The sequence below is a fragment of the Panthera onca genome, chromosome D3, assembly GCF_046562875.1.
Source record: "Panthera onca isolate mPanOnc1 chromosome D3, mPanOnc1 haplotype 2, whole genome shotgun sequence".
NCBI lineage: Eukaryota > Metazoa > Chordata > Mammalia > Carnivora > Felidae > Panthera > Panthera onca.
The window spans coordinates 27,509,582-27,524,740 of record NC_138350.1 but is presented as its reverse complement, the minus strand read 5'-3'; the positions used below and the strand labels follow the sequence as shown (position 1 = coordinate 27,524,740).

At 47.6% G+C, this 15,159-nt stretch overlaps 1 protein-coding gene across 3 annotated transcripts in view; it reads left to right on the top strand.

Annotated features, from left to right (window-relative positions):
- Positions 1-15,159, top strand: part of CDC45 (cell division cycle 45) — a 33,584-nt gene that overhangs the window by 3,571 nt on the left and 14,854 nt on the right. For 2 of the 3 annotated variants that reach the window (XR_009604215.2, XM_060612981.2), the window contains exons 6-12: positions 538-684; positions 6,486-6,541; positions 8,137-8,185; positions 9,962-10,023; positions 11,753-11,803; positions 13,148-13,267; positions 14,869-15,000. Coding sequence is in view for 2 of the 3 variants with exons in the window: in XM_060612981.2 (XP_060468964.2) it covers positions 538-684; positions 6,486-6,541; positions 8,137-8,185; positions 9,962-10,023; positions 11,753-11,803; positions 13,148-13,267; positions 14,869-15,000 (617 nt within the window). In the remaining variant the exon portion in view is untranslated. The remainder of the gene's footprint in view (positions 1-537; positions 685-6,485; positions 6,542-8,136; positions 8,186-9,961; positions 10,024-11,752; positions 11,804-13,147; positions 13,268-14,868; positions 15,001-15,159) is intronic. The other variant, XM_060612984.2, reaches the window with a different exon arrangement.

Below are 15,159 nucleotides of genomic sequence, written 5' to 3'. Positions count from 1 at the left end.
ATGCTGTGCTTCCTCTTTGAACCCCCAGCAGCAAACATGGAGCCTGGCACAGGACAGCCACCTAACCATTCTCTGAGTTGATCCCACCCATGTTATCAAAGTGTTGGCCCTGATGTTCTCATGTGAAGGACCACTCTAAGTGAAGTCAGCCTGGAACTGCTTTTAGAGACAGCAGTTTTACTCCCTTAGGGGTCGCACACCTCCCTGTCTTCTCTCAGAGTCCAAGTTGTGGGGTGTTCATTTTGTTTGCTTGGAGTGTGGCATGAGAGGGAGTCTTTTTTCCCCAGATTTACATGACTGGATAGTTTTTTAATTTTTGGAATGTTTGCATATCGCGTGGTGCAACTCCAATGCCTCTGAGAGGAAATGAAAGCAAGAAAATGTTTGAGAAGTCTGAAATTCTCAAGTGGCTCTTTGTACAGAAACCTTAATGAGTCAGCTCATTGGGAAATAAGATTCTGTAAGAGAAAACATGTAATGGAGAGTTTTCTGTCAATGAGAGAAGAGAGCCTTGATTGCTTTTTGTTTTAATCTTAGATCAAACTACTCATTAAACAAGATGATGATCTTGAAATTCCTGCCTATGATGATATCTTCAGGGATGAAGAAGAAGGTGAAGAGCATTCAGGAAATGAAAGTGACAATGGGTCAGAGCCTTCTGTGAAGCGCACACGGTTAGAAGAGGTGGGTTTTGGCCTCACCACCGTCTTGAGTAACGTCGTTCCCAGAGGTCAGAGCTCAGGCTGGAGACTTCGGGGTCCAGGGGTGGCTGGGATTCAGCAGGCACTGGTATTGACCCTAGACTCTGCTATCCCCTGGCTGCGTGGCTTCAGGCGGGCTAGTGAACTTCTCTGAGCTTTGACATCCTTGTCTATACAGTAGAATTTCATCAGATGAAATGAAACTTAGGATAGCTCAGCTCTTTGCTGAGCAATACAGAAAGTGACACCTGGGTGGCTCAGTCAGTTAAACATCCAACTCTTGATTTCAGCTCAGGTCGTGGGGTTGCAGTTTGTGGGTTCAAGCCCCGTGTTGGGCTCTGCGCTGACAGTACAGAGCCTGCTTGGGATTCTCTCTCCCTCTCTCTACCCTTCCCCTGCTCATATGCTTGCTCATGCTCTCTCTCTCTCTCAAAGTAAATAAACATTAAAAAAACAAAGGCAGCAATACAGAGAAACGATAAATAGCATAAACATCCTCTCCCTTCTCCACTCCCCTCCGGATTCTCTGCAGTCACCATGAAGGAACGACATGGATCTATGGCCCTCAGCCAGGCTCAGTCTCCAGTGGTGATTCCAGGGGAAGCATCTTGTGTGCAAAGATTAGAGTTGTTTGAGCCTCGTGAGTCTTGGGTCTGAGATGCTTACCCGATCTGGGGCCTGGCCAACAGAAGTGGCCTGCCCAACACTGGTGGCTTCTGCTACATGGAAAATTAAAGGTGGGAGGCGGTTGTTCCTCTAATAGGGCCATGTTTTATTCTAGTGTTCAGTGCTGTGGAAGAAGCTGATGCCCTCTGATTCCCAGTCCTGGGTGTCCATGCTGAAATTTGCCTCTGGAATGTTTCATCCTTGGCCTGACATTTCCCAATAAGGTGCTTTAGCAGAGCTCTTTTGAGCCATTTTGGGGATATTCAGTACACTCTGTCCATCTGAGGGGTGTGTCCTGTAAAGGTAGGAGTGTTTTCTCCTTACCTTTCCTGCCTTTGAGCCATCCTTTCTCTAGAGTTTTGTGTAGTCTGATCAGAGACCTCAGATACATTCTTAGATTCTCTTTCATCTTGTCTAGCTCTTTATCTGTTCCACTCTCTGGCCAACATCTGGTCTTTATCTTCTAATCTTTGATTTCTAACAGCTCTTTTTTTGTTATCTAAAGCTCCTTTTTGTTGTAGCATTCTTTTAACTATTAAAGAACTGCTTTTCATCAGGCTCCAAATATCAGTATCTGGGGGATTTTCTTTGGAAACATTCACGTTCTGCAGATAATAGTCTTAGAATTCTCCATCCCGACTAATAAATATATTTCAGCACCTACTCTGTGCCAGGTGTCAGTAAGGCCCTGGTGTCTCTGGGAGAGAACAAATTCCTGTCTTCACAAAGCTTCTTTTCCATTGGGGGAGATATCAGGAATGAGCACAGGTCAAGGATGGTTTCAGGTGGAGAGCTGTGTCATATCAGGAAAAATAAAGCAAGGTAAGGGGCTGGACAGGGAATGGGCTGCTTTTATGAAGGTGGCTATGGACACTTGACCTGAATGAGGAAGGAAAGAACCAAGAATATCCCTAGAAGGTACATCCAGTGCAGTGTACCCAGACACAAGGGCCCTGAGGGAAGAACAGGCAGGCTAGAACTGACGGGAGGGTTTGTCAGTAAAGAGAATGTCGTTGGTCTTGATGAGATGTCAGAACAGAACATGTCAGAGCCTCCATTGACATGCTTAATGCATCTATTTAGAATCTGAGTTTGTGAATGCTTTCTATGATATTCACATGCATAATTATGCATGTGTAACATGCATAATTTCCCACCGACTTTTTATTTTAAAAAAATTTTTGATGTATACAACACTTGAAAGGATAGTACAATGAATGCCCGTATACCTTTCATATAGATTCAACAATTTTGCACATTTGTCACATTTTGCCATATTTGCCTTCTTTTATATATATATATATATATATATATATATATATATGTATATATATGTATATTTTTTTCTTTTGCTTAATCATTTGAGAATAAGTTGCAGGGGGACCTAAGTTGCTTGGTCACGTAAACATCTGACTTTTGATTTCAGCTCAAGTCATGATCTTGCAGGTTGTTGGTTCAAGCCCTCATTGGGCTCTGTGCTGACAGTGTGGAGTCTGCTTGGAATTCTGTCTCTTTCCTTCTCTTTCTGTCCCCCACCGCCCCCAGGCACATGCATTCTCTCTCTCAAAATAAATAAGCTTTATCTACTTTTTAAAGTGTTTATTTATTTATTTTGAGAGAGAGAGAGAGAGAGAGAGAGAGAGAGCATGCCTGTATGCGAGCAGGGGAGGGGCAGAAAAAGAGGGAGAAAGAGAATCCAAAGCAGGCTGCACACTGTCCGCACAGAACCCAATGAGGGGCTCGATCACACAAACTGTGAGATCATGACCTTAGCTGAAATCAAGAGTTGGATGTTTAACTGACTGAGCCACCCAGATGCCCCTAAATAAATAGTGAGCCACCCAGATGCCCCTAAATAAATAGACTTTAAAACTCATCTTCAGGGCACCTGGGTGGCTCAGTCGGTTAAGCGTCTGACTTCTGCTCAGGTCATGAACTCGCGGTTAGTTCGAGCCCCGCATCTGGCTCTGCTGACAGCTTGGAGCCTGCTTCGGATTCTGGGTCTCCCTCTCTCTCTCTGCCCCTCCCCTGCTCATGCTCTGTCTCTCTCTGTTTCTCAAAAATAAATAAATGTTAAAAAACAAAACAAAAAAACTCATCTTCTAAGATCATTCTCCTCTATAAATGCAATACCATTATTGTATGTAAGCAGTTAACGGTGTCCTCTAATATTCAACCCATATTCAAATTTCACTTGTTCCCCAGAATAGATTTTGCAGCTGCTTTTGTTTCTGAAGTGTCATCCAACCAGGGCTGGCACATTTGCGTTTAGCTATTTCTCTTGTCTTTTTTTTTTTTTTTTTTTTTTTTAATAAAGTGATATCTACACCCAACATGGGGCTGGAACTTATGACCCTGAGATCAAGAGTCACGCTTCTCTGACTGAGCCAGCCAGACACCCCTCTTAATTGTCTTTTCACCTAGACCAGGACCCCACTCTTTTTGTTTTTTCTTTTTTTTTCTGTTGTGTTTTGAATGACATTGGAGGCCAATCCAGTTGTCTAGTATTTATCACTTGTTTGTGGAGTACTTTTACTTGCTCCTCTATCCTTGTGTTTTCTGTAATCCAAGTTTAGGGCTACATATTTGATTTTGGTAAGTTAGCCCTTTGAGACTACCTCAACGGTATTTAAATCTTCATGATTTGTAAATATACGTGGATTCAAGATATATTCTCAGAAATATTTTTATTAATAAGAGTGTACACTCAGAGATTTAGAGACAACAGGCTATAAATGTGGAAACGTTACCTTCCTTTACTTCCCTTACTCTTCTCTGTTTATGTGAGTTTCTTATATTCTCTGTGTACATTTAGATCCACCTCATACAATGGTATAAATTTTGCTTCAACAATCAAACATGATTCTATTCTAAAACTCAAGAGGATAAGGAAAGCCTATTGTATTTACCCGTTCTTCCTTCCATCCTGATGTTCCAAGGTTTTTTCTTTTGTCATTTTCTTTCTATTTACAGAAAGTCCTTTAACTTTTTTTAGAGGCACTCTGCTGGCAGTAAATTCTCTTAGTATTCCTTTTCCTGAGAATTTCTTGACTTTTCCCTTCATTCCTGAAAGATATTTTCACAGGGTATGGGATTTGGGGTTAACAGCTGTTTTTGGTCAGTGCTTGAAAATGTTATGCTACTTCTGGCCCCTGTGGTTTCTAGTGAGAAATCTGCTGGCATTCATACTGTTTTATCCTATACATAAGATGTCATTTTTCTCTTGCTTTTTTTGAGATTTAAAAAAAAAAAAATGGGGGCTCTAATATTCAGAAGTTTAATTACGATGTGTCTTGGTGTGGATTTCTTTGGGTTTAACCTATTGGGATTCAGTCAGCTTCTTGAATCTGTAGGTTTATATCTCTTGCCAGATTTTGAGCTAGATTTCTTTGTTTTCAGACATTATTTATTCCAGGGTGTTTTCACCCTTTTGTTTTCCTCTCCTTCCAGGGCACCAATGACAGGAAAGTTAGGTCTTTTGTTGTAGGTTCACATGTTACTGTTTGTTTGTTTGTTTGTTTGTTTTTCCAGTCCATTTACCCCTCTATTAATCAGACTGGATATTTTCTATCATCGTATCTGCTGGTTCTTTCCTCTGTTCCTCCATTTTGCTCTTGAGCCCCTCTACTGAGTTTCTATTTCAGTTGTTGTAATTTTCAGTTTTAAATTTCATTTTGGTTCTTCTTCATTTTTCTATTTATTTACTAAAGCTTCCTATTTTTTTCTTTTGTTTCAACTGTGTTTTTAATTACTCATTGAAGCATTTTTGTGATGGCTGCTTTAAAAATTTTTGTCAGATAATTCTCACATCTTTGTCATCTTTGAGTTAACATTTATGGATTTCCTGTTTTGGTGTTCAATTTGAGATTTTCCTGGCTCTTGGTGTGATGAGTGCTTTTCAAATGAAACCTGGACATTTTATTTTATGTTTTGAGACTCTGGATCTTAATTAAGCCTTCTGTGTTACCTGCTTTCTCTGACATCATTCTGGCAAAGGAGCAGGTGGGCAGCATGTCTCTTTATAGCCAGGTGGAGATAGAAGTTAAAGATTCTCCACTTGACCTCCATTAACCACCAAGAAGAGTGGCTCCTTGTTACCACTGGGCAAGAAAGTTCTAGGCTCACTACTTGGCCTCTTCTGATACCACCCCAGTGAGCATGTTGAGAGATGTTACAAGTGAAAGGTGGAAGTGTTACAGGTGGGAGGTATTCACCAGGGTGAGAGTCTAGGCTTCTACTTCGTCTTTGCCAAGTGGATAGGGGTGGGGCCACAGTTTTTGGTCGTGGTGGCTGGATTAGACCAATCATTGTCTAAAAGTTTTCTGTCTTTCAAGGCTGCTCTTTAGGATCCTTTGGCTTTTGTTGAGGACTTTTTTTCTCTGTGCCTGTTGGGGTTTCCAGGTTGCTGACTTCTTCAGCTCCAAGTCTAGGATCTATAAGCAAAACAAAACAAAACAAAACAAAAACAAAACAAAAAAAAACCCCAGTGGCTGGTACGTGGAAGGATATTGGTAACATTAGTGCTTAGTGATCTGGCGGGGAAGCCAGTATGAAGTAGCTATGCACTTCTGGATCACACAGTGATGGGGATGATGGAAGGCTGGAGTGGACAGACGGAGCACATGGACAGAGTGTAGCCTGAGCAGGCACTGGGGAAGCATCTGCTTCTGTCCACCATATGGTGTCTGTAGTGCCAGTGGGCTAGAGAGGTCTCAATCATCCCCCACTTCAGTTCTTCTCTTCTCTAGGACCAGGCTGAGCTCAGGACATGGGAATGAATGACCCATGTTTTCCCTCAGGGGTCCATGTCCAGTGGCTTCTGCCTGATTGGAACCTTCTCGGGCTACAGGAGTACATTCCTGGCTTATTTGCTCAACTTTTTTTTTAATGCTTATTTTGAAGGAGAGAGAGAGAGAGATAGCACATGAGCAGGGGAGGGACCGAGAGGGGGACACAGAATCCGAAGCAGTCTCCAGGCTCTGACTACAGAGCCTGATGTGGAGCTCGAACTCACAAGTTCTAAGAACATGACCTGAGCTGGAGTCAGATGCTTAACCAACTGAGCCACCCAGCCTCCCCTATTTGCTCAACCTTTTGTTCTCTTTGTCCCTACGTCAGGAGATAGTGGCACAAACCATGAAGAGGAGGCAGCGAAGAGAGTGGGAGGCCCGGAGGTGAGTGTGTACTTCAAGCAGCACCCTGTGCCATGGAGTCTGCAATCCCTCTGGGATACCTATGTTTTCCATGGCGACTAGATACTTTCTTTTTTTTTTTTTTTTTGCATTTGAGGACAATACATTTAGACAGAGAGAAAGAGATTGAGAGTGCCTGTGACCAGGGGAGGGGCAGAGAGAGGGAGAATTCCAAGCAGGCTCTGCGCTGTCATTGCAGGGCTCAATCTCATGAATCATGAGATTATGACCTGAGCCAAAATCAAGAGTTGGATGCTTAACCGACTGAGCCACCCCAGGCACCCCCAATTCAGTTAGTTTAGAGTCTCTGGGCTGGTGGCTCCAGGAGTGAGCATGTGTTCCCTGTATCGGAGAAGAGCTCTGGATCCCCTCTGTATCATGCTGTGGTCTTACAAGTGGCAGGACTGGGCTCAGAGGTCTTCTGCTCTCTGTTAGGGATAACAGCCTCTTGTCTTTTATTTTTGTTGTTTTTCCAGATATAGTTTTATTTGTAAGTTCTTCCTAAATGAGATAGATGCTAATTGTATAAAAGTTTTCATAGAAAATGTGAATGAGAAGAAAACTGAATTATCTATAATTCCTCTTCACATTGCAAATTAAAAAATTGAAGTGCTCCAGGGGCACCTGTGTGGCTCAGTCGGTAAGCGTCTGACTTCAGCTCAGGTCACGATCTCACTGTTCATTTGTTCAAGCCCCACTTTAGGCTCTGTGCTGACAGCTCAGAGTCTGGAACCTGCTTCGAATTCTGTGTCTCCCTCTGTCTCTGCCCTTCCTCCACTCATGCGCTGATTCTCTTTCTCTTAAAAGTAAATAAATATTAAAAAAAAATTGAAGCACTCTAAAATAAAAAAATGGAAAGATTATTGTAGCTTGAGGTGACCGTGCCACAGTGCCATTGAGTTGAGTATTCCTTACTTGATCCAGTCCCTGAAAGTCTCTGCTGTTCCAGCTGAGGGCGTTGTACTTGGCTACTCCCTCATGAAAGGACAATGAAAATATATTTCGGGAAGTGCAATGAAAAGGAAAGTGAATATAATCCATATTCAATGATTGGAAGAGATTCTGGCTTTGAATCAATCTTCCTGGGGTATCCATACTTGTGTATTTTTTATGTGATCATAACACGCACCTAATTTTGCATTGTTTTTACTTAATCTAACCATTTTTGATAGTTCCAACACTTTTATGACTTGCATTATACTTATATGGCCAATCTCCTTTTCAAACTGGAGGTTACTTCTGGTATTTTGCCATGACAAATAAGGCTGCAATGAACAATTGTGTTTGTGCACATAGTGTTGTCTTGCTTGTTCCTTTGAATTGTTGTCTTAGGATAAAAGTGGGATTCTAAGATTATTCTATGCCATTTTACTTCTTTCATTGCCACAAGCCTTTTATGTCAATATTGCTCCCTTTCCTGCATTGCACATGTGTACTCTGAAACAGTCCATAAGCGAATACAAAGAGTACTGTGACTTAATGTGTTTCTTTGATTACTGTCAAGTTTTAGCATTTTCCAAATGTTTGTCTTCCTTGTACTGCTTCCTGTTGAAGAACTGCATTTTATGTCATTACAGAAGAGACATCCTCTTTGACTATGAACAGTATGAATATCACGGGACGTCGGTATGTACGAATAGGTGTACTTCACCATAAAGTTCTGACTCAAGGGTCAGTGACCTAAAACATGAGGAGAAATGAGCATATGTTTTAGAACCACAAAAGCCTGGGGTGCCTGGGTAGCTCAGGTGGTTAGATGTCCAACTTCGGTCCAGATCATGATCTCGCGGTCCATGAGTTTGAGCCCCGCGTCGGGCTCTGTGCTGACAGCTCAGAGCCTGGAGCCTGTTTCAGATTCTGTGTCTCACTCGCTCTCTGCCCCTCCCCCGTTTATGCTCTCTCTCTGTCTCAAAAATAAACGTTAAAAAAAAAATTTTTTAGAACCATAAAAGCCTGATTTGAATCTGAGCCTCACAACTTCTGCTGTGTGACCTAGGGCATGTGGGGGGCAGCCTCTCTGAGACTTAAACTTTTGTTCCTCCATAAAAGGAAGAGAACAGCCCTCATTTCAGAGGCAGTTGTTAGGATGATCCTGCACACCCAATAGGTGCCCAAAGGACAACAGCTATTATTTTTGTTCACCATCAAAAATACAGAACAAGTCTGTGTTTATAATTACCAAGGCCCATCACTGCATGTGTTATGGAACAGAATTTCACATGGAAAACCTGTGTTGACTGTGGCAGGTATTTTTTTGCTTTGTTTTGTTTAATTTATTAAAAAAAAATTTTTTTTTTTTAAGTTTGTTTACTTATTTTGAGAGAAAGCATGCACAAGCAGGGGAGGGGCAGAGAGAAGGAGAGAGAATCCTCAGCAGACTCTGCATCATCAGTGCAGACCTTGATGCGGGGCTTGAACTCATGAACTGTGAGATTATGACCTGAGCCGAGATCAAGAGTCGGACGCTTAACCAACTGTGCCACCCGGGTGCCCCTGACTCTGGTACTGTTGAGCAGAGCTCAAGGCTGTAAGGATCCCTAGAAAATTAGTTTCCAGTAAAATATGTGTTCAGTGTTAGCATTTGGCCCTGGGACCTTGAACTCTGAGTGCCATATTTCCAGTATCCCTTTTAGTATCAAGGTCTCATTGTCCTTTGAAAGATCATCTTTTTCCCTCTCTGCTCTGCCCCAGCACATGGAAAATTCCAAGCAGTGGGAGGTGGGTGGGGCAGCAGTCGCCCAGCTCCCTCCAGATTTGTGAATCATTCCCTTGGAAATCCTCTCTGGTGGGCAGCCCAGCATCGCACAGCCAATGGGACTTTAGAATCTTCTGGTCAGACACTGATACCCCTTGTTGTCTCCTACCAAAACCCAGACTATGCTCACAGGGAGTTAGTTGCTTCTGTCTGCAGACAGCCCTGTTAGAAAGATCTTCCTCACAGAGGTCCGGAAGCACCCTTCCTCTTTAACGACCAGGTAATGAGAACCAAGGCCCTGCTTCATCCAGCCTTCCTGAGAGTGTGTGTAAGCCTGCCAGCCAGCCAGGAGGAGTGTGTGGACAAAGGTCCCTAACCTCCTGGCTTCATTGCCTCCCCAGGTATCACTGAGGGACCCAGTGAGATGTGTAGAGGCACTAGCACAGTGCTGTACTCAGGTGTTCTCCCTTGCATGATGAAGTATGTACATAGAAATGACTAGTTAGCAGAGGAGACCATGCAGATGACTTGAGTTCCTCTGTCTTCCTCCCTTGGTTTGGCCTGGAATCCACCCATGCTTCCTTCCCTAGCTGGGAATACCTTCGATCTTTAGGGGCTTGGCTGGGATCCTGGACAACCCAGCCCTGGTGCACACCCTGCCTAGGAGCACAGCTGCTTTGGACCTCAGGCTTCTTTCTTTCTTTCAGTCAGCCATGGTGATGTTTGACCTGGCGTGGATGATGTCAAAAGACTTGAACGACATGCTGTGGTATGTAGGCCCCAGTCAAGACCAGTGCTATGTGGGGCTTCCTTCTCCAAGTAGCTCTGTCCTTCCACAGTGAGAACAGGGTCTGGAAGAAGACATCACTGTGTGGTCCCCACCAGGAACATTGGACACAACCCCTTTCTGGGAATAGGCATAGCCCTGGTTTTCTTCCTTTGAGGCTTTTGTCTGCATACAAACTCCTAGGGGAAATGTAGGGAGCATTGTTGGGTGCAGAGGGTCAGGGGGTGGGGCCTGAGTGCAGCTCTAACCTTCCCACCCTACCACTCAGCCTTGCTGCCTCGTAAATTCAGGTGACAGTAGGAGTGGGAGATTTGAATATGGCAGCCCTTGTCAGGCAGCTTTGCTTCCCTGGCGTGCTGTGAAATCTGGTACAGGAATAACCCTTAGCCCACCTCTGAGTTTGCTGCACTGGCTGCAAGCAGGAGCACCCAGCACATTGGGGTGCTGTACACAGGTTGGTTTAAAAACTAAACCCAGAGTCTGAGGAAAGAAAATACAGGTCCGGCCTGCTCCACCCCCTCGGTCCTCTGCTCTAGTTCTGGTTTTCTCCACTACAAGATGAGGAGGGGATATTCTTTCCAGGCCTGAGCCCGTGGTGGGGCTTGTAATGGTCTTTGCTGAATCAGGGTTTTACGACAGCCGGGGGCTGGGGCAGGACCAAAGCCCTGGTTACATCTAGGCCCCAGGGTGCTCTGTCATCACCCTGAGCAGATGCCTACCTGCCATCCTCAGGTTCAGCTCTCTTAGCCTCACCTGCACTCCCTGCTATGTGCTTGGGGGCACCCTTGACGGCCCACTCACAACAAGTACCTCCAGTTTAGCATTGATGTCAGAATATGCCCCCTTGAAATGCCTCCAGAAAACTCCAGATATAGCACAAGAACAAATGCAAAATAATCTGATACAAAATATATGCATGGGAAGGTTGGAAGGAGGAAAGGGTGGGCTTGGGAAGACGCCCCATGGTGGCATGTTTTGAAGAAGACCTTCTGAGAAGGGACTCACTGCACTAACAGATATGGTGGGGTGCTCGAATGTCCTGCCCCCACATGAACCTTCCAGGGCCTCTCCATCTTACTGCTCCCAGCATCTTTGACTATTCTTGGCTCTGGTCCCAGAGGGGGTTATTGAAGGACGCTGCCTGGGGACTGACAGAGGGTAATACCTGAGGTCCTGGTTCCTTCTGCCATGGGCTGGCCATGGTCCTTGGGGAGGTCAGGCCAGCTTGGGCCTCCATCATCTCATCCACAAAAGATGAGCTTAGAGACAGGACCTTGGAAGGCTCTTAAGAGGCCTAAATTCTGTGACTCTATGTCCTGCCACTTCATACCAGGACAACAGACATGGACTTGATGAGGGTCTGTTGTGGTGTAAGCCATATTGCAGAGGGGCAGGTGACATGAGGGGCTTGGGGGTGGAGTGACACACCAGGACCCACCAGCAACTGAGCACCGAGTCTGCTGCAGCTCTGCTCCAGAAAGATGAGGGTGGAGAGTGTTGGGGTCAGCCAGCTCCCAGAGACCACGTCAGGCCTGCCATCCTTGCCCTGGGAGAGCTCCCTCCTGTGCACCAGAAGTTCCCACTGCTGTGCTGCTATGCTGGGAGCCCTGAGTTGGCTCCATAACCTTCTACCCTGCAGAGGAGAGACTGTCGGGTGGTGGGCCTGGCCAGGCCATGCTCCTGTGAGCTTTGTTGCACTCTTCTCTTCCAGGTGGGCCATCGTTGGACTAACGGACCAGTGGGTGCAAGACAAGATCACCCAGTAAGGATGCACTCAGGCTGTCAGAGGTTGGCCTGTGCTGTGGCCATGTGCATGGCCTGGCTGCAGCCCAGTTTTGCAGTGGGAAGATGGGTGGCAGAGCCCTGATGAGGAGGGGGCTGGCCTTAGGCCTGGATCCTTGTCACCGAGGAAGGGCTTAGAACTAGGCCTTGTATGGATGCTTCATCCACCCTCGGGGAGCCCAGCAGGTGGAGCCAGAGGTGAGAGGAGGGAGCTCAGTATCCTGGCTCTCCATGTGGTCCTTGCAAGGTAGACATGGGGGCTCTGGGAGGAGGAGGTGAGGACCCCAGGAGTCCTACCAGGGAGGGTGGATGTGATCTCAACGGCAAGGGGAAGGCTGGCAAGGACTGCCAGGAGGGCTGGCATGGAGCCGAATTCTCTTTTGCCCCTTGGTGAGCGGGCTTTAGTGCTCCTCATCACTCCTGATGGAGAGCTGAAGGGCTGCCCCAGAATAGAGATACCTGGGAAGCATGGGGTGCCAGCACCCCCTCTCATCCGCATTCTGGTGGCCATCAGGTGAGGACTCTAAGACAATTGACAGGGACCCCTACCCTAACCCTGTCCAAGGACACTCCTTGTGCAGTTTACAGAGGCCCCAGCACCCCCATTCCCTGCCTCTCCACCCCACTCTGCCCACCTGAGTCATATGGTGTAGCCTAGGGACCAGGAGGGTTCTGAGTCTCACAGGCGTGGATACCTTGCTGGGCCTTGTTCCCCCTTCTCTCTTAAAGATGGCATGCGTTGTGTGCAGTGCCAGGCACTGTCCCTGGCCTATGGCAGCCCCTCACATGAGGCTCCACTGTCACTGTCCTGCTCAGTGGCCATCTGCAGGTGGATCTGGACTGGGGTCTGCCCTCTCCTGCTGTGCTTGAGAGGATCCATACCCTTTGCTGTGGACTACTGTCACTATGTAGTCCGTCCACTTGACTGTGACTGCTGGACAGGGCTTTGGCCTCCTGCAGTGCCTGCCCTCAGGAGGCCTCAAATAAGTAAGGGCAGGACAGCTGCCACCCAGAGGAGAGTGCAAGGGGGCAGGGGCTGCGGCCAGAGCCCACCCCTCCCAGCTCTGTCTACTCACATGCCCCCTGGATCCTCGTCGTGGAGGAAGGGCTTAGAACCTAGCTGCCAAGGCCCTGGTGCCACAGCTGCATTTGGCTTTGCAGAGGTGGTGGACCTTCCTCATCCTGACAGGAACAGCCTATATGGTGGGCTAGCCCCTTAGCCTGTGAGGGGGGTCCCCCGAGGGAAGGAGGGAAGCCACGTGGCCTGGCTGCACGTGAGGGAGGAAGGCATCCACCCAGGCGGCTGGCAGTGCTTTCATTCCAGGATGAAGTACGTAACGGACGTTGGCATCCTGCAGCGCCATGTGTCTCGGCACAACCACCGGAATGAGGATGAGGAGAACTCCCTCTCTGTGGACTGTACACGGATCTCCTTCGAGTATGAGTATCCTTGTTGTTCAGGCCGGCCAAGCACAGGCAGCACCCCCCTGCCCTCAGTTTTGCTCAGCCACACACCACTTTATCACCTCTGCAAGCCCAGCCCACATCCCCCTGGGGGTGGTGTGGTTGTGGCTGTGGAGTCGCAGGCCTGGATTGTACTGCTGTGTCTACTGTGTACCCAGGCAGGCAGTGGATGAAACTAGAGGCTTTGAGAAAGGGGCCCTGGTGTGCTCTCCAGGCTCGGCAAAGCACCAGGTACTGGGGAGTGGACTCTGTCCTGGCTCTTCTGTATGGCTTTGGCTCCTAAATGCCAGTGCTGTGTTCAGAAGCATCATCTATTTATTTACGGCTCATTGTAGGCCTGGTGTGTTGCAGGGCCTATCTGTGCAGTGCGGGCAGTTTAATGATGAGCGCAGACTCTTGCCAAGCCCGTCAGGAAGCAGTAAGCCAGCATGTGATTACAGAGCACAAATGTTCCATAAGAAGGTGGGGCATTGATGGAGTAACCAGGGGGTTGTTGGGTGGCAATACTCAGGAAAGGCCCTTGGGGGGGGGGCCACATCTCAGGCTGAGACTCAGACACACGGGGTGGGAGGGAGGACAGCCTGGGCCAAGACCGTGGCTGTGCAAAGGCCCTGAGGAAGGGACTGGAGAGATGAGTGGAGTCTGAAGGTCAGAGAGCCCAGGGCAGTGGGAGGTTGAGGAGGTTGTTGAGTTCAATTCTTTATGCTTAAAAGGTCCCTGGACTGCTGGTTGCAGGGATACAGACTGGCAGCCATAGGTATAAGGCAGGGCTGGGGCCTGCTGCTTCAGTGGTAGGTAGTGATGGCGGGAATGATGCTGTCCTATGCCTGCTGGGATGGATGGGGACCAATAAATGTGGATTTGGATAGGTGAGTAGAAGGTCATGTCTAGGAAGACGTGTTAAATGTGAGGCATCTGAGCTCCCAGGATTGGAGAGCCCACCAGGGCCTGACACAGGATGTCCAGGGATCAGGTCCCAGCCATCAGGCTGGGCAGCACTGAGGACAGAGCCCACCATGTGGTCAGAGCTAAGCCTCAAGGGCAGATGTGTTGGCAGAAATGGTGTCAGGGTACCAGCATGACACTGGGAGGCAGGCAGAACCAGCCTGACATCCTGCTTAGACCCTTGGGACCGGGAAGAAGGGGCACACAATGGGGTGGGGACAGGATCACCCTCACACACAGCCATGCTCACAGCCCCACTGGCAGTAAACAGTGTGTTTAAGAAGAGGGGGTTTTGTTCAGGGGGGTCCAGCAGAGAGGCGGGTGTGGGAGAGGGCCAAGCTAGGTGTAGCATGCAGGGAGCAGATGTGATGACAGCATGGACTGCCCTGTGTAGCCATGAGGACTGTCTCTGTCACCACAGTACCTAGACTCTCAGAACCCCTGCGCCTCAGTTTCCCCGTCTGTCCAACAGTGATAATGGTGTGCAGACACCCCCTTATAAGCTCTCCATATGGGTCAAATGAAGCTAAGGAGGTGTAACTGGTTGTGCAGGCAGGCTCTCTGGGGATGGGTAGGGCCGTGCACTGCCCAAGCCACGGGTCACTGGCCAGCCACTGCCTCCTTGACTGGGCCCAGCCTCCGCCTGGCACTCTACCAGCACTGGTCCCTCCATGACAGCCTATGCAACACATGCTACACTGCAGCCAGGTTCAAGCTCTGGTCTGTGCATGGGCAGAAGCGTCTCCAGGAGTTCCTTGCAGACGTGGGGTGAGTGACCACCTTGGCCCAGAGGCCCCCCACTCCTCCCACCAGGGGAAAGGTCCCTCCCCTTGGTTGTGACCAACATTCAGAGGCTGCCTGTTTCTACCTGAAGTGTCTCACTCGGAGACCCCAGAATATTGCCCAAAGGCCTACATATGAAGACCC